The 24,577-nt window shown below is 40.6% G+C and overlaps 2 protein-coding genes across 2 annotated transcripts in view; both read left to right on the plus strand.

Moving 5' to 3' along the window:
* LOC308280756 (NLR family CARD domain-containing protein 3-like) overlaps positions 1 to 24,350 on the plus strand; it is a gene marked incomplete at both ends in the record, with an annotated part of 79,114 nt that extends 54,764 nt beyond the window's left edge. The window contains one exon of the mRNA XM_080755069.1: positions 24,155 to 24,350. Coding sequence (XP_080611195.1) covers positions 24,155 to 24,350 — 196 coding nt within the window. The remainder of the gene's footprint in view (positions 1 to 24,154) is intronic.
* LOC308280755 (NLR family CARD domain-containing protein 3-like) lies at positions 376 to 23,090 on the plus strand (the record flags this gene model as incomplete). Its single annotated transcript, XM_080755068.1, has 4 exons — positions 376 to 490; positions 1,617 to 1,682; positions 20,577 to 22,332; positions 22,892 to 23,090. 4 exons carry the CDS (start codon positions 376 to 378, stop codon positions 23,088 to 23,090), a joined length of 2,136 nt encoding a protein of 711 aa, XP_080611194.1.
* Positions 24,351 to 24,577: the final 227 nt, after the last annotated feature.

Genomic DNA, 24,577 nt, shown 5'->3' on the forward strand with positions numbered 1-24,577 from the left:
TTTCCGTAAAACCAAAGTGCAGTAACTACTGTACATTTCCCAAAGGTCAAATTAACCTTCATGATTTTGGGGCATAAGCAATTACCTCAAGATCAGATATACAATTAATGTAATATCACTTATATGCCGATATCTTATTTGGCTGACCAGTTGAAACATTTTAAACCCTTTTATCAGTTACCTCACCAGCAATTCTGAGCTGTGTTCATTCATTGTTTTTTTGTTGTTGTTTTTTTAACAGAGAACCCAAAACCACAAGTGGCTATCGTGGGTACTTGTACATCTAGCTCTACCAGCTGCACACTGGAATGTGTAGGGAAGAGCAGAGATCCAGTTCCGGTCACCTATCGCTGGAAGAAAGATGAAGGAGAATGGATGGTGTCTGACTCTGGACCCAACTCTGCACAGCTGAACATCACCAACGATGAGGAAGGGAAGAAGGTCAAAGAGTTCTTTTGTGAAAAGAAGACCCCAGTCAGTGTGGAGCAGAGTCATGCCATTACAAATCCGTTTTATAAAAGTATGTTGTTTACTCCACAATGTGTAGAAATGGATCCACTGTGTTACAGGGACAACACTGATATTTTAACTATTATTATTACTAATACAGAATTCAGAGTTCAAATATGGATATACAAGGTTACTGCCTGACAGCAAGAATATATAATATATAAATATATAAGATTAATTATACGAGAACTAAGTGTTGAGGCATTACATTTATGGTTCTATTGTGAAAATAGCATTTAGATTCGCTATTTGACATTTTAGAGGTATTAAAAAGTCCTTAAATTGTCACTTTAGAAATGTAAAATGGTAAATGCTTCTAATCCAAAGCGCTTTACATAGATTGTGCATTACATTCACCCATTCACACACACATTCATACACCGGTGGCGGAGGAAGCCATGCAAGGCACCAACCTACTCACCGGGAGCAATTTGGGGTTCAGAGTCTTGCCCAAGGACCCTTCGACATTAACTCAGGGGGAGCCCGGATTCGAACTGGGAACCCTTCGGGATTTATACCCTTTGTGCTCTAATACCAGTTTCTCTACCCCTGAGCTATGCCGCCCTATGTAGCAGGGAATTGTGTAGCTACCCTCTATACACTTAAACTTTATGTTGGTTTGTTTACTGTTGAGTGAGAAAACAATGTTGCACATTATTAATGACATCTCCCCCACTATTTAAACAAATGGCATTGTCAACAAAATGTAAAATATGTATTTATTATTCTTGAATTAAAAGCAAATTCAACTCAGTAATGTAATTGTTTATTTTGTCTCCTAAGAACCTGAACCTGAACCTGTGAAAGAGACACCTGTGACACCTGTGGGAGGGATTGTTGGAGGCATTGTTGCTGTAATCCTTGCAGTGGGTTTGATGCTGGCTGTGAAATATCGTGGTAAGTTTCTCTACTGATTACAACATTACACATAAAATACAACATGCTTACAAAGTTACTACTCAGCTGCTGCATGCAGTGTCAAATATGTTTGTGTGTGTGTGTGTGTGTGTGTGTGTGTGTGTGTGTGTGTGTGTGTGTGTGTGTGTGTGTGTGTGTGTGTAAACATGCACGTGAAACTTAATATCACTGTTTGAATTCCATCTCAGATCGTATAAAGAAGAGGTTTTCTTCACGTGGGTCTGAGCGTGTGCCTGTGGATGATCCTGAAGAAGGTGAGTGAGAGAACTTTATTTGTGTAGTTGGTGATGTGACTTGGTCTGGAGTTGAACCTCCAACTAATGTATAATAATAATTATTATATAATAGAAAAAAAGCATTTTGCACATCTATTGAATTGTAAAGGTGAGTAGGAGTTATGAACTTGAAAAGAGAGAAAAAAAAATACAAAAAACAAGGGGAGTCCCATACACTGTCTTCACTTACAGCGGTTCATTCAACCTAGATTTTACCATTTACTGCATTGCAACAAATGGAATACAGTTAAACTTGCCGTTAATGGCTCCGCTCTTGGGATCCACCCTAAATTTGACCTTAGCATCATGCTAGCAAAATCAGGCAACACTAAGCAACCCCCCCCCCCCCCCCCCCCATAGGTAGAGCAGGCCTACGCAATACATTGACAGTTTTAATTTTATCAGCACACAAAAAATATAGTATTTGAGCCCATATGCCAGCCTCTGGTCAATAGATGGAGGCTGGGGTGGAGGAGGCTGCTAGAGCAGCAGCAGGAATGTGGCAAGCAGCAACAGAAGCAGAGATCAGTAAATGGAGAAGCCATATTTAAAGGAGCTCTGATTGGAGTGTAGATAGTGGCTGCTTTGGCAATGACCAGCATACAGTAGCTGTGATTGGACAGTAGGCTGATTATAAACAATCAGCAGACTGACAGGCAGCCTATTACAGCCGAGGCGTGTATGACTTCTGTGCCCTGCATGAACTAACACTATGCTTCATAATAAAGATTTTGAACAGCCACAGCAAAACATCTAAAATGACACAGATATTCCCCTGGTTTTAATGGGTTACAAAACCTACAAAACCTACAAAACCTTTACCACCACAGCCCGTTCACTGGTCGAAAGACTGGTCGCCCCATCTGGGCGGTATGGTGAAGAATTTGTTAAAAAATTCTACAAAAAACTGGGCGTCAAAAAAGACAGCTTTAAACTTTCCACAGTGACAACTGATGAAGTGTTTAAAAAATTGAGCGCCCTACCTCAGCACAAGGCCACTGGCCTTGATAAAATCCCAGCTAGATTTCTCAGAGATTCAGCCGCCACCATTGCTCCAATCATTACCCACATAATTAACCTTTCCATCGAACAGGGTCATGTCCCCCAGGACTTCAAACTAGCAAAAGTAACCCCCCTGCACAAAAAAGGTAGCAAACTAGACCCTGGAAACTACCGCCCCGTTTCCATTCTTAGCTCCATATCCAAAGTCATGGAGAAAATAGTCTACGAACAGATTGCAAGATATCTCGATGAGAATAATCTGATTTACGAGTTCCAATCTGGATTCAGAAAATCCCATTCCACTGACACATGCCTTCTCTATTTGACTGACCAAATCAAACGCGAAGCGGATCAGGACAAATATAGTGGCATGGTCATGATGGACCTCCAGAAGGCATTTGACACCGTGGATCATGCTATTCTGATTGAGAAACTAAAAGCCATCGGTCTTGACAGCGCAGCAGTGAGCTGGATGCAATCTTACCTGGTGGGGAGGGAACAGGTGGTGGAGATTAACGGAACCCTGTCCCCCCCCCTCCCAGTAAGCTGTGGTGTTCCTCAAGGTAGCATACTGGGACCTCTGTTGTTCCTAATATACGTGAACGACATGGCATCTGCTTGCGACTGCAACCTGTTCCTGTTCGCGGATGACTCGGCTCTCCTAGTCTCGGGCAAGGACCACTTGCAGGTTGAAAAGACACTTAACTCTGAACTGAGTAAGATCTGCACATGGCTTAACGACAACAAATTATCAATTCACCTGGGAAAAACCGAGTCCATCCTCTTTGGATCAAATCATAACCTCAAAAAGGTAGATGACTTCACAATCAAAGTGGGTGACAAGGTCATAACACGAAAAAACGAAATCTCTTACTTAGGATGTATCCTTGAAGCTAATCTTTCCAGCGAAAAGATGACTTCAAAAGTAATACAAAAAATCAACCAACGAACTCGTTTCCTACAGAGGATCGCCCCAATGGTCAACTTTAACACACTGAAGACCATAGCTGGTGCAATAATCCAGCCCCTCTTTGACTACGGAGTCCACGTATGGTATCGTGACGCCCCACAAGCCCTTAAAACTAAACTTCAAACAGCCCAAAATAAACTAATTAGGGTCCTGCTTAACCTTCCCTATCAGACTCACCTCACCGCTACTCACCAGTTAAGAGTGGGGTGGCTCAGAGTAGATGACAGAGTACAGCAACTTGCAATGGGCCTGGTGTACAAGATACACTACACCACTATGATACCCAAGTACCTGTCAAAATACTTTATAAACGTTAAGGATGTCCATAATTACAACACCAGAGGCAGTGCCACAGATCACGTTCAACCCAGAGTCAACTCAAAGAAAGGGTCGAACTCCTTCTTCTGCTATACCACAAAAATGTGGAATGCCTTACCGAAGGCCATAAAGGAGTGTGGATCACTAGCATCCTTTAAAATTGCCCTGAAAAGCCACTTACAGGCAGCAGCCGTTCGCAACTGGTAAAAAAACCTAGCCCAACCCTACCCTCCCTGCCCCTTCCTTGTATATACTTGTATACTTGTATATTCCTTGTATATACTTACTGTTTGTTTTAGATTTACTGTATATTCCTTGTATATACTTACTGTTTGTTTAGATTTACTGTTTTCTTTTTTTCCCCTTTTTCTTTACATATCTACTGCATAGTACTGTGTTCTATTTGTCTGTCATTCAATGTTATATGAGATACTTAAATGGTTTCCTGTTGAAATAAGCTTAGTCTTTTCATGGATCTCCTTTTAGTAGACCTTGTACCAGTGAACTGTACCGTCATGAATCTGTACATTTTCCTATGCAAACTTCTAATAAAGCCTTCAATCAATCAATCAATCAATCAATCAAAAGTTAAACCAACTTTGCTGGGAAGACATTTGCTGTGTAGGACTCCCATAATAATATTTATAAAACATTATTGTCTTGTAAAAATAATAATAGTATCCATAGGGATGAGCATAACAACCATAACACATGATACTGTATGTGTTTGTTCATAATGAACCTACAATCATCAGGGATTATTGTTCTTGCTGACTGTGACAACTGGCAGAGTTGCTATAAAGTGAGAATACTTAATGTTGTAGAGCTGCGACTATCCATTATTTTCTCAGCGATTATCATTTACTTCTTTATTAATCCATTAATCAAGAAACGTTATGTATCAACAAAACGATTAACAATGTGCATTACTTTATACTTCGTAACACAATGGTGTTGTGTAAAAATAGTGAAAATAGCAGATCTACAAGCTCATAACACTAGCCCTGAATGACCATAAGAGGTCTGTAACTCTGAGAGTGCATTGGAACCATTTGTACACTCTCAGAGTTATGGGGGTCCTTGCACTTAAAACGTTTGAGCACCACTAGTACTAGTTCATAGTACATTTATGTGCCGTAGTAGTCAGTCAGTGTGTGTGTGTGTGTGTGTGTGTGTGTGTGTGTGTGTGTGTGTGTGTGTGTGTGTGTGTGTGTGTGTGTGTGTGTGTGTGTGTGTGTGTGTGTGTGTGTGCTCAGACCTCCACATAGCTGGTCAGCTATAAGGACATTTCTCCATGAGGAACAACATTTATTCTGTGTCTTTCTTTGTAAAATACACTTGTATTTCTGTTGGATGGAGAGCTCTAATTTAGCATCACCCCCAGAGATCACACCCTCAGATATCCATGGCAACTGAAATGTTTTTTGTGTACATGTTTGTATTCTAGGAATTCCCCTAACACCAGTCGTGAACATCGGTCTAGCACCTGCTATGTGTGTTTCTCTTCTGTTACAACCTGTCTATTGTTTATTATTATGTTATTATTTGAACTGATACTTAAACAGTTTCAGCAACCGTTTTCAGTTTGCTTATCTTTGATTTATTTCAAATTCACAATAAAATGGGTATTATTTTAAAGTTATACCATGGAACCTATTTTATAAAACAAATCTTAAAATGGTCCTAACTGTTAAATCGCTAAAGTTTTAGAACCCCCACTCCGTTATTTTCAGCTTCAAAAGCCTTCTCTTTATATGTTTTCTATGAGCCGTGAGGGGGGGAGAATTTCGCGGCAAAATGACGTTGTCATACTACCGGCCAATCACAGCGAGGGTTATACACTGCCGGCCAATCACAGCGCATCTTGGAGTGGGGTCACTAGGGCTGCCATATTTGTAGTCTCCCGTGTGTCTCTATACTCGGGTGCACGGTGAAGCATGGGTGAAGGAGTGTATCTCCGGAATGGCTGAACGCACAGGAACCAGACTCCCCTCAAAAGATAGATCTCGGCAAGGTGGAGGCAGACGCGGGGGTGTGAGAACCGAAAAACAGACGAAAGACGCGGACGCGACCGAGGTTTGCTATAGAGCTACTGACCACAAGTTGAGCAACTTACACAGTATAGCTTTAACAAGTACACTGTACTGCTATCCTCCATTGTGTGGAAAACAAACAATTCAGAACAGACAAACTCTTGACAACTCCTGAAACTCATGCAGGATACAGGATAAACAAATACATGTCATGATGCTGAATTGTCATGAAGTTCATGATGATGAAAGGTCTTTATGCATACACATGCCCCCTACTGGGCAACACAGGTATTGGGATGCTTCCCCACTCCCTGTCTCATCTGGAGCAATGATAGTGAATGTACAGTCATCATATTGTAGCAAATAGAACAGTGTAAACTACAGTGTTTGATTATTTCATATCATCTTCATTTATATTTTGTATTATTTGTGTGTCGACGTTTACATGATGCCATGAGTTCAAAATGTATTTTGAAAAACGGGAGGACAGCTCTCCAACATACTGCGTCTCAGTGATAGTGTAGGCTGCAGTTCTCAGTTTCCACTTTCCACCAGTGGTGAAAAAGGTACTCATATTATTTATTTGAGGTAGGTATATTCAGTGATTGTATTTCATTCAAATAAAAATACAATTGGTATATTTTCCATTCATTCTCCTCACTAGAATGTGTGCTGCTGACCATATAAGGACTTCTACCATGGCCCGTGTTACGAGCATAGCTAGATTCGATTTTCAGAGGTGGCCAGCCAGTCCTCGACAAATCAGGGTAGAGTATTTCCGTAGTTATGTTATGTTATGATGATTAGTTATGATGGTCAAAATAAAAGTTTTGAGAACCACAGTCGCTCTGCATTAATAACGTCTGCTAAATGCCTAGATTGTAAACTACTGAACTCATAAAATGCCACAGTCTGGTAGTAAATCAGTATCATACATATCCTGAAGCTGGAGACATAGGCCTACCGATATTCAGTGATTGGGTCTAATGATCAAAACGAGGACATTATAATGCTGCAAAAACTCTATAAAAAAATAAACATTTCCACGCTGTAAGGCCATTAAGGGACAAGATGACCCCCGGCCACTTTCATTATCACTGAATACACCTTTAAGTAAAAGTATCAATACTGATCAGTACTCTGTTACAAATATAAGTACGGAATTCAAAATTTAAAAAGTTATAAGTTTTAAAGGTATGAAAGTGTAGTGAGCGAGCTTGTAGATGATAGGCTATTTCCAAGTAGAAACTTAACAACAGTGTTAAGGGTTTATGTGAAACTATTTAAACATTACAGTATATACTAGGCTACTGCTGGTCTACTGCCCTGGTTGATAGGCTACCTATTGCATCATGTATACTGCGGTGGTTCTGAAAGTGGGGTCCGGGGACCCCCAGGTCAGATGTCCTTGAGGTGGTTCCCAGATAAATGATGGATAGCCTAGGCCCTAGCGACCAAATAGGACCCTTATGTGGTTCAGAAGTTCTAGTGAACAACGGGTGAAGTGAACCGCGATGATTCTTCCATTGTTGCAGTTCTCTTGTGAGTAAAGTGTTTGCTGAAGACTCGGGTAAAGTTGTCTCTTCAGATATTCTCTTCTCCTAGCTGTTCTTTGTCTTTTGGAATCTGTGGAACGTGGAAACTGAAAACCGAGTCTGTACAGAAGTGGTACAAGCCTAAAAAACAAACACTGCAAGTAAATGTTCCATAGTGTCGTAGTAAGGGGCTTTGCTCAAAGACACAATTCTTAACCGTTGTGTTTTTTTCCATTTGCTGCATGATTAAAACGCATTGGATTTGGTGTGCAATGCTGTGTGTAAACCGCACTGCGGATCCGAAAAAGAGTTACAGTTACATTGCAGAAATAAGTTATAATGTTTTAAAACCTACATAAACCACTTTAGTCTTATTTAATACCGTGGCTATTTGAAAATAGCAGATCTACATGTCTGATAGACCTGCTATTTTCAAACATTTTTTACAGTACTTGTAGGCTACTTTACTTTACTATTTCTACATTGCAGTATTGATACTTTTACTATTCTCTTTTACTAAATTCTCAGGAACAAAATGCACTGCCGCAGCCACTTGCCGCACAGCAAATTCAGAGCCGGTGTGCAAGAGGTCATTGAGAACTAGAAAATATTGTTCCTTCGAAACAATTGTGGGCTCACTTCAAGCCAGAAAACAATGGCTATAAAAGTACAAAATGTCAAGATCGCAGGCAGTGCTCTCTTTGACGTTACTGACGTTTGATCCATTTTGTTCCAAAAATGTGTTGACCCGCTGGTGGCGCTATAACAGGCCAATGTGAGAAGGGTGGTATCTGTTCCTTGACCTATTGGGAATGTGCTTGCAAGATTTCACGCACATTGCAGGCTGTGTTCATGATTTGAGGTGTTTTTGGCTTTGGCCACTTTATCGCTGCTTGCAGCTATATTTATTATTATTATTATTATCTTTTGTGTGTGTGCACTTCATAGGCACATTAGATAAAGGTCCTTAGGTCCTTAACGGGTTTAAGCGTTTCACAAACTGCTCAAAATGATATAGCGCCCCCCTTTGGCCAATTGGAGTAAGATTGGTTTTAGTGATATTTGGACTAACACTCTGTCTACATCTTTGCCAAATGCCATGAACATGTTACTTTGCATGTATGATTTAGAGGCAGAAGAATAATTTGCATAAAACTGCAATATTCATTGAATTATTAAAAAAGCATGTTTCAATAAAAAAAAAAATCCGATCTGACAGATCTTTAGATATTGGTCCAAAGTTCATGTAAAAAAAAGTTTTGTGTACGTAACGCAAACATTCCAGAATAAAAGCGGGTTTAAGCATTTTACAAACTGCTCAAAATGGCGGAAAATCTAAGGGCGGAGCTTACTTAACAAAGACACAAATGTCTTCTGCAAAGCACGCGTGTAAGCAAGTTGCATGTCTTCAAACGAAACGAGTCATGACTTATGCCCGTTTGAAGTTTGAATTTTCAAACGCTTCCTATAGCGCCCCCCCCCTTTGGCCAATGGGAGTTTCTCACAGTGACGTCACGTCGTCGTTCTGCTTTACGGCAGCTCGGATTGAGGTGATAAAAGGGCTGCCTCTATCTCTACACAATAGAGCCACCACAAGCCTACAACTACTCGTTTTAAGGTAAAGTTTGTTATGCTACTGTTAGCTGTTTGTCATCATGTTCTCTTGTTAATGTTAAGTCTTTTTTCATTATGGAAATTGCCTTAGATTGGGGAGAGGGGCGGAAAAAAACATGACATTAGGTGCTAATAGCTACCTGCCTGTCTGTTTACATAGGGTTAGGCACAACTTCCCACAAGTCTGGTGACAGAAAACAATTTATTTACATGATGACAGAAGAAAGTTAAAGACAAAGTCACCACTCATCAGTAGATAGCCATTATATTACCAAGTGTTAATCCTCTGTAACACAGTGTGTCCGTTTATATCAAGGTATAATCACTCACCATACCTCCACCATAACTTTGACTCTTGGTTTCTAAATCTAATCTTTTCCCACATAGATCAATCATTTTGGTAATTATTCTTTTCAAATATAGTTCACATTGTCCCTTATGTCCATCAGCTGCAAATGAGCTTCAGTGAAATAGGCCTACACAAAATTGATAGCTATCCCAGTTTGTTCAATACATAACTCAACATTATTTCAAGGCTACATTTTAAACCACTAGGTCTACTTGGTTTTATACTGTGTTGTTGTGGACATTTTTTATAGAATACAAGTTAAGTGGGCAATAAGCCAGGCCATATCTATTGTTGTGTTAACTAGCCTACTTTAACTACCATCGATTTGTCATTATTGACTACATAGGCTGATAACCATAATTTATAGGCTCATCTTGCTCCCCCTAGAATAGATGAGCTTCAAATAAATGATACATAGCCCATTTGTCTGATCTGAAAGATGCCATTATGTTTTGACAGTGGCAAGTTAGCCAACCCTGTTTGAACATTGCATTGACACTTTTAAAATGTTCATAAATGAACATGCAACCATCTTCAACATTCATGCTTTCCATTTAATATACACATGATTATTGCATTTGTTTTATTTATTTAATAATGTTTTGTTTTAGGGCCAACTCAGATGCGTGGTAGATGCAAAGTGGACCTCCATGGGGATGTGAGAGGACCTTCACGAGGGATGTGGAAGCACCATGATCTTCTGGCACACAGCATCTGAAAAGGATAACCTTGCTGTACCTAGATCAGCTCCATAGCAGCTATGGATCACTTGTGTCAAGTCTGCTAAACCAGATTAAACAAGGAGCATTTGTTAAACCTTGGGAGAAACAAAGATGTTGACAGCATCATTGCTCTCATAGTGTATTGTTTTTATTGAATATTTATTACACTAGAGAAAAAGCATGTCCATGTTGTGAAGAATAACCATAACAACAGGCATCATATACACATGCATGTGTGCACCCAGCTAACCCCAAACCTGCAAATAATTGATTTTCTTTTGAACAACTGAAAATTAAATATTCATCTGTTGTATTTTGCATGAAGGTGAGGGTAAATAGTTTTTCTTGAAACAAAATGTTTGCTTTGTCCTCAACCTGTGAAACTTTAAGGGAACAATAACGTTTCTAAACTGCAGCTTTATTTTTCTTTACACTAAGTTATAAAATGATACCTCAAGATGGACAACTTAAGGCATCCATGTACATTTTAGAAGTGATCAAGATTCTGTCACATTGAGTGGACCATCTGTACATATTCTCCCATAACTGAATGGTACTGTAATTAGTCAGTTTTGCATCAAGCTGGTGCATGACCGGGGTAAAACCATCTTCGACTCCCAAATAGTCTGTGGCCCCAGGGCAAAACAAGGACCGTTTGGTTGAGATTCTCGCAAATTCGCCAAATTTGGCACAGATGTTGTCCATAACATACTTAATCATTTTAACTCATTTACCGCCCCTCCCGATAGTCCCGAGAAAATTCCAATGTCCTTCTCTGCCAGGCCCGATAGTCCTGAGAATTAGCTTTTATATAATGTAATGTTAATTAACCCCCTCCCTCTGCCCATGACAAAGTTTGAGCCTTCTGTCATAAAGGGAACCAAAAATATCACACATCAAAGTAAGTGTGTTTGAAAAAAAGACTGTAATAATGTATAAATTGCAATACAAATGTATAAATCTCCCCATAACGCACAGTGAACTGGCATTTGAGCACACAAGGCTGGCAGCCGAAAAAAAAAGAGAAGAAAAAAAGTGTTAGAACAACTGTGTTTGTGTGTGTGTGTGTGTGTGTGTGTGTGTATGTGTGTGTGTGTGTGTGTGTGTGTGTGTGTGTATGTGTATGTGTGTGTGTATGTGTGTGTGTGTGTGTGTGTGTGTGTGTGTGTGTGTGTGTGTGTGTGTGTGTGTGTGTGTGTGTGTGGTCCACGGACCACTGTATGTCTGTTTCAGTAGTCCCCCTGATCAGCACATATAGGCTACGTTCAGTCCCATAAAGAAACAGTGCTATCAGAGATCTGCCTCTCTCTCTCTCTCTCAAGACACAAAAAACACAATTATCGCCAATTCGCCATATAAATGCTCCCTAAACATACCTGAGAATGCTGATGGTTGATTAGAATCCACACCATGGTTTATAATCCATATATCCAGGCTGTAATATATTGTTTTGTAATGGTATGTTAGTCCACAAGCAGGCCATGGGCGCCAGGCGGTCCTTTGCAAAGGGGGGGTCCCTGGTCGCCTTTCTAACGGAACCAATAGGGGGTCCGCGGGCCCAACGCTTCGCAGACCTCCGCAGAGCAGTGGGAACACGATAATCAACTGTTACACAACGTTGTAAAATCAATCAATAAACCGCCCGATCATTTGTTACATAAAGTTCACACGACACGATCCAGTTGTCAGAGACAAGTGAAGTGGTCCCTGGCGATGCGATCTCACGAAGGGGTCCATCCTCTCACTACCCTGGTCTCCAGCCAACACTTCTCAGGGAACCAGGCGGCGGTCCGTGGACCACCGCTCCCCCCAAAAAACAAGTGATCAACTACTGTCGATGAAGCCTCGTTAGCAAAGACGCACCAGAGGCTGTTGAGCAGGGCGTGCAGAGGATGTTTTAGGGGCAGGGGGAGACATTTTTCTAACATGTCCTAGAATGTGAAAATAGCAGATCTACAAGCTCTACAAGCTCTCAATGTGTCACAGAGCGATGTGTTGAGCTTGTAGAGCTTGTAGATCTGCTATTTTCACATTCTAGGACATGTTAGAAAAAAGACTCATGCCCCCTTTGATGTCTATTTGTGTGTGTGCACCTGTACAGAGCAAAAACCAGCCGAGACCAACCAGCAGACACAGAGACAGAGAGAAAGCGCCCCCAAGTGGGGGCTCACATAATACTCACAGAAATACTGCAATATAGTATGTGAAGTTTTTTGGTCAGACATATAGCCAATAAAAATATTTTTCTCTGCATTTTTCTAAACAGAAAATTCTAAACAAAAATCCTATTACATAATTAAATTAGTACACTTATCTGATAATGCCTGAAGCCATAAAGACAAATATCAAGTGAGTTATCCACTGGAAAACAGATCATTCACAAAAAGGTCAATAACTCAAATTATTTTGAATTTCCACCTGCATTTTGAAAAAACAAGGGGTTTGAAATGGCTAAAACTCTAGATTGCTACATCGTACACACATTTTGGAGAGACTAGAGGATGTCCTCTTTTATTTCAGGCACTCTATGACATTTTCGTGCAAACAGGGAATTTAGGAAAAATGTATAAATATGAAGAAAATGCTTAAACAAAATGGCAGGAGAGCCTACAGTGAATGTTAAGATGGCGGTCAATGTGTTAAGATGGGTGCCAAGATGGGCCCCCCATGGTACTGCCGTATTGCGCAATCCAATTGGGCTCCCATTGACTTTCTATACAGGAGGAAAATACCCAGAAAAATATTTTTTTTCTGTGTATTTAAGGAGGATCTGAGGGGTCTAACTAGAGGTTTGTCATGATGCTGAATCCATTGCAGGCATTTGTTTTGCACAAAATACATTCTGTGGGCTAGAAATGGTCTCAGAAAACAATACACGTATGGGTGAGTATTCATGTTAGTCGGAGGCCTTAGGGTTTTTTTTTTCTCGTGCTAATCAGTCTAAAAGTTCAAAATTTTGCACAGATTTTTTGCTCAGGGCAATTTTGCTCAGGGCATGCTCTAATGATTTAGCTAGGGCGCCCGAGTCTGCGACATTCGGGGTCGCCACAGCACCCAAAAAACTCTGAAAAGTGATGACTCATCACTTTTCATCACTAAAGTCGATGGGAGCCCAACTTGATTTGGCCGCTGTGGCGACCCCGAATGTCGCAGACTCGGGCGCCCTAGCTAAATCATTAGAGCATGCCCTGAGCTACTGTACATCTGTGCAAAATGTTGAACTTTTAGACTGATTAGCATGAGAAAAAAAAAAAACCCTAAGGCCTCCGACTAACATGAATACTCACCCATACGTGTATTGTATTGTATGTATTGAATCTGAACCAGAATATCCCTGGGGCCACAGACTAAAAGTGCTTTACTGTTCCCAGCACAGCATGATGTGCTCTTCAGCTCCACAAGAGCATATCTTGAATGATGTGTAACCTGTTAAGAGAAATAACAATGTGTGTGTTTTGCTGTATATATACATAGATGTTTAATTAACGTTGCTAACTCACAGCTGCCATAGGGAGAGACTTTAACATACTGGTTATCTTTCACATATCAAGCAAATGTATGATTTATTTTATCTATTTGAGACTATTAGGGGGAATGGGGGATTACGTTGTGGTGATATAATTATCAGCCTATTCAGTTAATAATGACCAGATGATGTCAGTTTCTAAGTAATTAACCATGTTAACATAACAAAAGATATGGCCCAGACTTGAATATTGCCCACTCAACTTGTATTACATAGAAATGTCCACAACAGCATACAGTATAAAACCCAGTATGCATAGCCTAGTGGATTCACCTCTGTTAAATCATATGTACACACTTAAAAGTTAAAAAGGCTTAACACTTGGTATTATAATTTACTGATGAGTGGTGATTTTGTCTTTAACTTTCGACTGTCATCATGTAAATAAATCGTTTTCTGTCACCAGACTTGTGGCTCATATGTAAACAGGCAGGCAGCATGTAGCATTATTAGCACCTAATGCCATGTTTTTCTCCCCCTCTCCCCAATCTAAGGCTACTTCCAAAATGAAAAAAGACTGTTAACATTAACAATAGAACATGATGACAAACAGCTAACAGTAGCATAACAAACTTTACCTTAAAAACGAGTAGTTGTAGGCTTGTGGTGGCTCTATTGTGTAGAGATAGAGGCAGCCCTGTTATCACCTCAAATCGCGCACTGCCGTAAAGCAGAACGACGCGGTGACGTCATGTGAGAAGGAGGAATTGGAATAAGATTGGTTTCAGTGATATTTTGACTAACCCTCTACATCTTTGCCAAATGCCATGAACGTGTAACTTTGCATGTATGATTTTGAGGCAAAAGAATAATTTGCATAAAAGTGCAATATTCAGTGAATTATTAAAAAATGTTTCACTTTAAAACTGCTCAAAATGGCGGAAAATCTAAGGGCGGAGCTTACTTAACAAAGACACAGATGTCTTCCGCTTGAGTCAAGACACGTGTGTAAGCAAGTTGCATGTCTTCAAACAAAACGAGGCATGACTTATGCCCCTTTAAAGTTTGAGTTTTCAAACGCTTCGTATAGCGCCCCCCTTTGGCCAATTGGAGTAAGATTGCTTTCAGTGATATTTGGACTAACCCTCTACATATTTGCCAAATGCCATGAACGTGTCACTTTGCATGTATGATTTAGAGGCAGAAGAATAATTTGCATAAAACTGCAATATACAGTGAATTATTAAAAAATAATGCTTCACTTTAAAAGAAATCCGACCAGACACGTATTGGTCCAAAGTTCATGTGAAAAAAGTTTTGTGCGCGTAATGCAAAAATCCCAGGAGGAGATAGATTTTTATTTTTTTTCATATAATTCAAAATTCTGGGGGATCTTAAGGTCAGAGGTTAAAAGTCAGAGCGTAAAAGTTGTTCGGCATGAGGAGACGCACACGTGTATACAGGTTTCATGGCTGTACTTAAAACATAGCATGATCTATACCTGTTCAAAGTTCGCACTTTCGAAGGCTTCCTACAGCGCCACCATTTGGCCGATTGGAATAAAATTGGTTTCAGTGATACTTTGACTAACCCTCTACATCTTTGCCAAATGCCATGAACGTGTAACTGTGCATGTATGATTTAGAGGCAGAAGAATAATTTGCATAAAACCGCAATATTTATTGAATTATTAAAAAATAATCTTTCGCTTTAAAAGAAATCCGATCAGACAGTTTGACCGTATTGGTCCAAAGTTCATGTGAAAAAAGTTTTGTGCGCGTTATGCAAAAATCCCAGGAGGAGATAGATTTGTACTGTTTTTCATATAATTCCAAATTGTGGGAGACCTAAAGGTCAGAGGTCAAAAGTTAGAGGGTAAAAGTTGTTCGGCATGAGGAGACGCATACGTGTATACAGGTTTCATGGCTTTACCTCAAACACAGCATGAGCTATACCTGTTCAAAGTTCGCACTTTCGAAGGCTTCCTACAGCGCCACCATTTGGCCGATTGCTGTATAAAATAATAGCACACGTCGCCACTGTAGGCTGAACACATTGATGTTTTTATTTTCATTTTCTCACTAAGTATGTAGGAGTAGAAAGGTGCCAAAGTATTGAGGAGAACTTACTAGATAAATAAACTAGAAAATGTGCAATTTGGGAAATTGCGAGTGTGGTTGCTCGCCCCGCCCCCCTCCCACGAGTTTTGCAAGACGATTATGTTGTCACGTCGCTCCCGAGATCGTTTGTGTTTCGTTTTGAGAGGGTTGTTCCCCCTGAAAAACGCGTTTTGGCCTGAAACGGTTACGTTTTGTGCGTTTTTGGCGCCCCCTAAGGGTCGAAGTGGAAATGCTTTTGGGGATTTGTTGAATATCCCACCCGCAACTTGTGGTTTAAATTTGGTGTTGACTGGATGTTTCGTTTATGATTTATGGCTATTTTTGGCAAAACGGGCCCCTCTCGCTAACTTCGGAAGCGTGTTCCGGACGAACGGTATGGACTATCGAAATATCGCTTGAATATGTTTATCGCGTGGGTTCAGAGATCTTGTGTACCGATTTTTGTGACATTTGGAGAAAATATGTGGGAAAAGGAGCAAAAAGTGTGTTTTGAAGAAAATTCAAAATGGTGGAAAATCTATCCTGACGCAAATGGGCGTGGCCTATATGGGGAGATGCGTCATGACCCAAGGAATCCAGGGAAAAAATAATTTTTATTTTCCGACCTACGGTTCAAGAGTTACAGGCCGAAACGTAAGGTGGGCTGTTATAGCGCCACCATGAGGCCAAGTGATGTATTTATTTTTTCAATAATCCTTGCCATAATTATGAATCTCCTCTCCAAGTTTTGAAACTGTAGCTCCTATGGTTTGCGAGAGAAAAATATTTGAATGTGAGTTTTTGCATTTTCCCATTCAAGTCAATGGGGAAAATTAATTCACTAATAAATTCATATCAATTAAACGATACAACTTTTCTCTTAGCAAAATATAAGCACTCGATTCCCGATGAAACCGGTCGATTTGACATATGGCGCGAGTGTGTGGCGCAAAAACTGTGGGCTGTGAAACGCGCCGAAAAAAAGTTTATCTAGAAGAATAAAGAATAAAGAATAAAGTTTCCCTAGAACTATAGTGTGTTGCCCTGTAAGGGCAACCACACTAACTAGAAAATGTGCAATTTGTGAAATTGCGATTGTGGTTGCCCGCCCCGCCCCGGCGCGAGTCGTGGGGATGCGCTGCCGGGACCCTGAGCAAAACGCGGGGGTCCGAGGGAGACGACGTCGGGACGGATAGCGCGGGGGCCGTGCGACGCGCGATTAGAAAAGGTGCCGGTCGGATCCTGCGTTCCTGAAGTAAGGATATGGTTTCTTGTTTTTAAGAAATAGGCTCCTCCCACGAGTTCCGCAAGGCGATTACGTTGTCGCGTCGCTCCCGAGATCGTTTGTGTTTCGTTTTGAGAGGGTCGTTCCCCCTGAAAAACGTGTTTTGGCACGAAACGGTTACGTTTAGCGCGTTTGTGGCGCCCCCTAAGGGTCGAAGTGGAAATGCTTTTGGGGATTTGTTGAATATCCCACCCGCAACTTGTGGTTAAAATTTTGTGTTGACTGGATGTTTCGTTTGTGATTTATGGCTGATTTTTGTGAAACGGGCCCCTCCCGCTAAATTTGGAAGCCTGTTACGGACGAACGGTATGGACTATCGAAATATCGCTTGAATATGTTTATCGCATGGGTCCAGAGATCATCTGTACCGATTTTTGTGACATTTGGAGAAAATATGTGGGAAAAGGAGCAAAAAGTGTGTTTTGAAGAAAATGCAAAATGGCGGAAAATCTATCGTGACGCAAATGGGCGTGGCCTATGTGGGGAGATGCATCATGACCCAAGGAATCCAGGGAAAAAATAATTTTAATTTTCCGACCTACGGTTCAAGAGTTACAGGCCAAAACGTAAAGTGGGCTGTTATAGCGCCACCATGAGGCCGACTGACGAAATTATTTTTCAATTAATCCTTGAAACCATTATGAATCTCCTCTCCAAGTTTTGAAACTGTAGCCCCTATGGTTTGCGAGAGAAAAATTATTGAATGCGGGTTTTTGCATTTTCCCATTCAAGTCAATGGGAAAAATTAATTCACTAATAAATTAATATCAATTAAACGATACAACTTTTCTCTTAGCGAAATAATAGCACACGATTCCCGATGAAGCCAGTCGATTTGACATATGGCGCGAGTGTGTGGCGCAAAAACTCTGGGCGGTGAAACACGCCGAAAAAAGTCTTATCTAGAAGAATAAATAAAGAAAGAATAAAGTTTCCCTAGGACTATAGTGTGTTGCCCTGTTAGGGCAACCACACTAATAATGACAATATCTAAAGTGTGCTCGCCTTACAGGCGAGCCCACAATAAGTGGCCTTTTGCCACTTCGTGGCCTTGGCCACTAACTAGTAATGATGAAGTCCAATATCAATGAGTGGCCTTTTGGCCACTTCGTGGCCCTTGGCCACTAATAATAATTTATTCATAATTGATCCCTACTTTGGGCGTGTTGGACTATAGATTAAAAATGTAAAGCAAATCAAAACATAAAATTGAAAGAAGGGCTGTGTGCTTGTATATCTGCTATTTTCAACACTGTTGTGCGATGAAGTATAAAGTAATGGTTGTTAAAAAATATAATTTATATTTCAAAAATGTGCTTCTCGACTATGAGATTAAAATAAATTAGATCGAAATGTTTATTTCATAACTTGACTGTAAGAATGTGAAATGAAATAATATTTTCCTCTACTGATGACATGTTTATAGGACTGGTCCTGTGCTCAGACCTTCACATGGAGACTGGTTCTGCATCATTTAGGGGCTTTGGACACAGGACTGTTGTGTTTTTTTCTGTTTGCTGCTTGATTAAAATGCATTGGATTTGGTGTGCAACGCTGTGCGGAATCCACACTGCGGATCCGAAAAGGAGTCATAAAAGGAGTCAATGAGTTTTTACCGCATACGACAAGACGCACAAATCTAACTGGGTTCAGGGGAAAAAACGAACTGCCGCAGCCACCTGCCGCATGGCAAATTCGGAACCGGTGTGCATGAGGTCATAAGTGACGTTTCCATAAAGCGCATTAACAGCTTATTTGTTTTTATGGAAACACTTCAAAATGCGAATAAACTTTCATTATCCGCAAAAAAGATTATCCGCTTGGAGGAGGAGGATTTTGAGGCTTTGTTGAATAAACTAAATGCGCATTTGTGAATGGAAACGGGTCAGACAATAAATGCGAATAGATTTCTGGGTACATATCGTCCTCCAACTTAACACTTTCCCCTGCCGCTTAACGTCCATTGTATAGTGTTTATAGCCCACAAAACAAACCGGTTGTTTGTTACACACGGAGTGACACGAACCATGTGTAATTTCCTCCCGTTTTCACCTCCTGGAGTCGAGCCATCCGTGGCTAACCCGTCCTCGTCACACGGTGTTGCGTGCCAAAGTGGCTGATCTACAAGCTCACAGCAGCTCGCATCCGCGTCTCCGCGCCGTGCTGTGTGCTTGCAGATCGGCCACCTTCCAGAGGACGCTGAAACTTGCAGGATGAGCACTCTGTCAACCCATGCGACCGTCGCTAATTCGAATGACACCCGCAAATGGAAACGGGCTTAATTTGCTTAGTCTTAATATGCAAATCTGATAATTTGCTTCCCTAATTCGAATAAGTTTATGGAAACATGGCTTATAGAGACTCATTGATTTCTTCTTTGTCCGTTTTTTCAGAAAAACTTTGTGTCTTTCTTTGTAAAATACTCTTGTATTTCTGTTGGATGCAGAGCTCTAGTTTAGCATCACACGCAGAGAACATACTCTCAGTTGTTCATGGCAACATGTTTTTTGTCTGTCTCTGTGCGTGGTTTGTATTTGTATGTGTGCATGCATGCGTGCGTGCGTGCGTGCGTGTGTGTGTGTACATGTTTATATTCTAGGAATTCCCCTAGCATCAAACGTGAACATCGTTCTAGCACCTGGTATGTCTGTTTCTCTTCTGTTACAACCTGTCTATTGTTTATTATTATGTTATTATTACAGTTTCAGCAACCGTTTTCACTTTGCTTATCTTTGTTTTATTTAAAATCCACAATAACATGGGTTTTATTTAAAAGTTTACTTCCAAAAGTGTTATCTTATTTTGCTGTTATTATTTTATCATCAACAACAACAACATGACAGTGTACTGCTGTCCTCCATTGTGTGGACAATAAACAATTCAGCAGTCAGACAAACTCTCGACAACTCCAGACAACTCATGCAGGATACAGGATAAACAAATACATTTCATGATGATGAATTGTCATGACGTTTATGATGATGACAATTGGAACTGGAACACTAAACAATTATAGATACATTATCTTTGTGTGGCTCTCTTGATTGGATAAAAGTATATATGGGAGTAGTTATTTTTTGTTTCTATTGATTACTCATGCCATGGAGACTTGAGGTCAATACTATATATATATATATATATATATATATACTGTATCAATCAATCAATCAATCACTCAATCTGGAATGTATTAACTGTGGTTGTTGTTTTTATAGCGAAAATACACGACCTACAAGCTCACAACGTGTAGCACCACGTTGTGAGCTTGCAGATATTTATAGTATGACAAATTATATAGGGTTCAAGTGGTTCATCATTGTCAATTTATTATATAATCTGACATCGAATTGAAGACTTTAACATAGCTCTGCAGCTACGGCAGCAGACATGTGATCCTCTTTAACTTTTAAATGACCAAGACCTCTCATTTTAGAAGCATGTTTACATGTACTTATTGATGCCCTCTGTTTTGTCCTTTAGAAGCTGTTGATTGGCAAAAACAACTTAAGTCTATTCTTAGTGAGAAGTTTCAGTTTGTGTTGGAGTGGACAAAAGGACAAACACTTCTGAATGAGATCTACACAGAGCTCTACGTCACAGAGGGGACTGGACAGGTCAATCTGGAACATGAGTTCAGACAAATTGAAGCAGCATCCAGGAAACCAGCCAGACCAGAAACACCAATCAATTTAGAAGACATCTTTAAACCGTTACCTGGAAAAGATAAACCAATCAGATTAGTGATGACGAAGGGAGTGGCTGGCATTGGTAAAACAGTCTCAACTCAGAAGTACACGCTGGACTGGGCAGAAGACAAAGCCAACCATGATATCCACTTCATCTTTCCATTCACTTTCCGAGAGCTGACTTTGAAGAGGGAGAAGAATTACAGCTTGGTGGAACTTCTTCATGACTTTTTTGGTGTAACCACCAACGAAGCCGTTATCTGCAGTTTAACTGCTTCATCCCAAGTTGTCTTCATCCTTGATGGTTTAGATGAGTGGAGGAATTCCCTATTTGCGAACAATGAAATCTGTACTGATGTCACAAAGCAAACTTCACTGGACGTGCTCCTAACAAACCTCATTAATGGAAACCTGCTTCCTTCCGCTCGCATCTGGATAACCACACGACCTGCAGCAGCCCCTTTGATCCCTAGAGACTATGTTGACAGGTTGACAGAGGTGAGAGGGTTTGCTGACCCCCAGAAGGAGCAGTTCTTCATGAAGAGATTCAGTGATGATGAGGACCAGGCCAAAACAGTCATTGAACACATCAAGAAGTCACGATGCCTCCACATCATGTGTCACATCCCAGTCTTCTGTTGGATCATCGCTGCAGTTGTCCAGGACATGTGGAAAACAGTGAAGCAGCGAACATTGCCAACGACCCTGACTAATATGTACCTCCACTTTATGGAGGTCCAGACCAAACACAGGGAGGACAAGTATCATGACAAAAGGAATCCAGAGGAGGCCATGCTGTCTCTGGGAAAACTGGCTTTTGAACAGCTCAAGAAAGGTAACCTAATCTTCACTCAAGCGGACATGGAAGATAGTGGCATTGATATCAACGATGCAGCACTGTACTCAGGCGTGTTCACACTGATGTTTAAAGAGTTAGAAAGAGGGTGGATTCATATAAAGATGTTCTGCTTTGTCCATCTGAGCATTCAGGAGTTTCTGGCTGCTCTTTATGTCTTTGTCTCATTCATCAAAACTGGTGTCAACCTTCTGTCAGAACCACAAACAACCTCCATGCTACCCAACCCTGACATGAATCACCTCTACCAGAGTGCTGTAGACAAGGCCATACAGAGTCCAGATGGACACTGGGACTTGTTCCTCCGTTTCCTGCTGGGCCTCTCAGTTGAAACCAACCAGACTCTCTTAAAAACACTGTTGGGACAAACAGGAAGTATGTCACAGACCAATGAGAAAACAATCAGTTATATCAAGGAGAAGATCAGGGAGAATCCCTCTCCAGAAAGAAGCATCAATCTGTTCCACTGTCTGAATGAGATGAATGATCATTCTCTAGAGAGGGAGATCCAATTGTGCCTGACCTCAGGAAAACTCTCCGAAAGACAACTCTCTGCTGCTCAGTGGTCAGCTCTGGTCTTCATATTGCTGTCATCAGGGGAGGAGCTGGACGTGTTTGACTTGAAGAAATACCAAGCTTCAGAGAAGGCTCTTCTGGGGCTGCTGCCAGTGATCAAAGTCTCCAATAGAGCTCTGTAAGTGAAAATTTAATATATTACATAATCTTTCTGTTATACTGTAGATAAGAAACTACACACATTTAACTATTAATAAACCCTATATACTTTGTTAATTAGAAAAGAACAGATCTACCAGCTCACAATGCACATGCTTGTGATGAAGAACATGAGCAAAGTGATACGAAAATGAGTAAAACTACAACATTGCATCAGCATGACACAATTTAATTCAAGTCATGATTTAACCCATTATATCATTCTGACTTTGACTTCATTTGTGACCTTTACTGTTGAGCTAATTGACCAAAACAAAGATATTGAGAGGCGTATCCTGAAAAATATAAGTAATACAATTAATTTTGTTGTTTTTGTTTTTTTTAAGTCACATTGAATTTGACTAATAACTAGATGTGTAACATAATGAAGCCTAGTGTCCGGGCATATCATACTAGGCAAGATCTCTGAAGTTTGCAATGCTTTGCAATGCGTTGCATTGTGAACTTTTCATGAAATGTTTATCTTACAGAAAAAATACAATATTAACATATTGATTTAATCTCTGATGTTTCTTCAGGCTGAGTGGATGTAGCCTGACAGAGAGATGTTGTGAGGACTTATCATTAGCTCTCAGCTCCTCTGGTTTGAAAGAAATGGATCTAAGTAACAACGATCTGCACGATTCAGGCGTTAAGAAACTCTGTGTTGGACTGGGGAGTTCAGACTGTACACTGGAGACCCTCAGGTCAGTATTCATGAACCTGTTCAACAGATGACAATTTTTCAGTAATTACACATGGAGCTTATAGCTGGATACATTTAATTTTAATCCTTGAGCAGTGCCAACCGCTCCTACATCTGGCTTTGCCTGTATGTACATATGTCCAGCGTCTTGTATATCTTGCACCATCCCACATCAGCCAAGCTTCATGTGACGCTTAATGAAATTAACTCATAAATAGCCTCGTTCACTTCACACTGGGTGTGAATATTATAATTTTGTTATGTGAAAGAAAATACAATACAATGTAACTTTAAGTCCTATAGCACAGTGTTTCTCTACATGTACCCCTAGGGGTACACAGGGGTACTGCAGGGGGTACGTGAGAAAAACTAGAAAATGGGAATGTCTTTTACTGTTATGATTAATGATAAAACATTGACAGAGTTGCTCATTTCTAAACCAAATTACATCAATAACGTGACTAGTAGTAACTGTTATTGAATAGAAAGCAATGTTTATTTGCCATTATGCAGTTTTATTTTGAACGTATCGGCATTGGAACTGGACTTTTGATGTAAAGTTTGCTGCAGTCAGAGGAAGGGGGTACTTCGGAAATCAGTGTAAGGGGGTAAAGCAGTCAAAAAAGATTGATAACCACTGCCATAGCAAATAACAAATGGTAGGAGTAAAATATCTACTACATCTACTAGTTTATCGTTTATTTTTGCGTTTTTTGAAAAAACGATTCCTTGGCCATGCCGTGGTTGTCGTGTACTGGGGTGAAAGTATTGGCTCGTAGGATAGTAGGATTTAAGACGTATCAGTGATGTCAGTCATTTCCAAATTTGGGCGCTGTTTCAGCATGCAGGTATATCAGATTTGGGCACCGTTTATTGTCTCCACCAGCCAAAGGCATGGGGAGACTATGTTTTCGCCCCTGTCCGTCCGTACGTACGTACGTGTGTCTGTGTGTGCGTCCGTCCATCTGTTAACAGCTAATCTCCGGCGCCGTTGGCTTGGTCTCGGCCACTGTATGCACTGTAAATCATCATAATGTCATGTTTCTTTAATAGAAACATAAAAGTGTTATAGGCCTAATCACTACTGTTTCTTCAGGCTGAGTGGCTGTAACCTGACAGAGAGATGTTGTGAGGACTTATCAGCTCTCAGCTCCTCTGGTTTGAAAGAAATGGATCTAAGTAACAACGATCTGCACGATTCAGGCGTTAAGAAACTCTGTGTTGGACTGGAGAGTCCACACTGTACACTGGAGACCCTCAGGTCAGTATTCATGAACCTGTTCAACAGATGATAATTTGGAGTAATTACACATGGAGCTTATCCTAATTACTTTTCATTTTTGTGTGTTGGGAGGGGGGGACACAGACAATGGCTATAATATATACATGTAATACTAGTAAGACGCCTCAGGGTGACAAGCGACCTCTAAAGGGTGAGGTCGCACCATGTCTTGGCCATCTGGCCAGTGATGTATATCGGACCAGTTACTCATATATGGAGACCCCTGGTACCCATATA

The sequence above is a fragment of the Nannobrachium achirus genome (genome assembly GCF_963921795.1).
Source record: "Nannobrachium achirus genome assembly, contig: SCAFFOLD_274, whole genome shotgun sequence".
NCBI lineage: Eukaryota > Metazoa > Chordata > Actinopteri > Myctophiformes > Myctophidae > Nannobrachium > Nannobrachium achirus.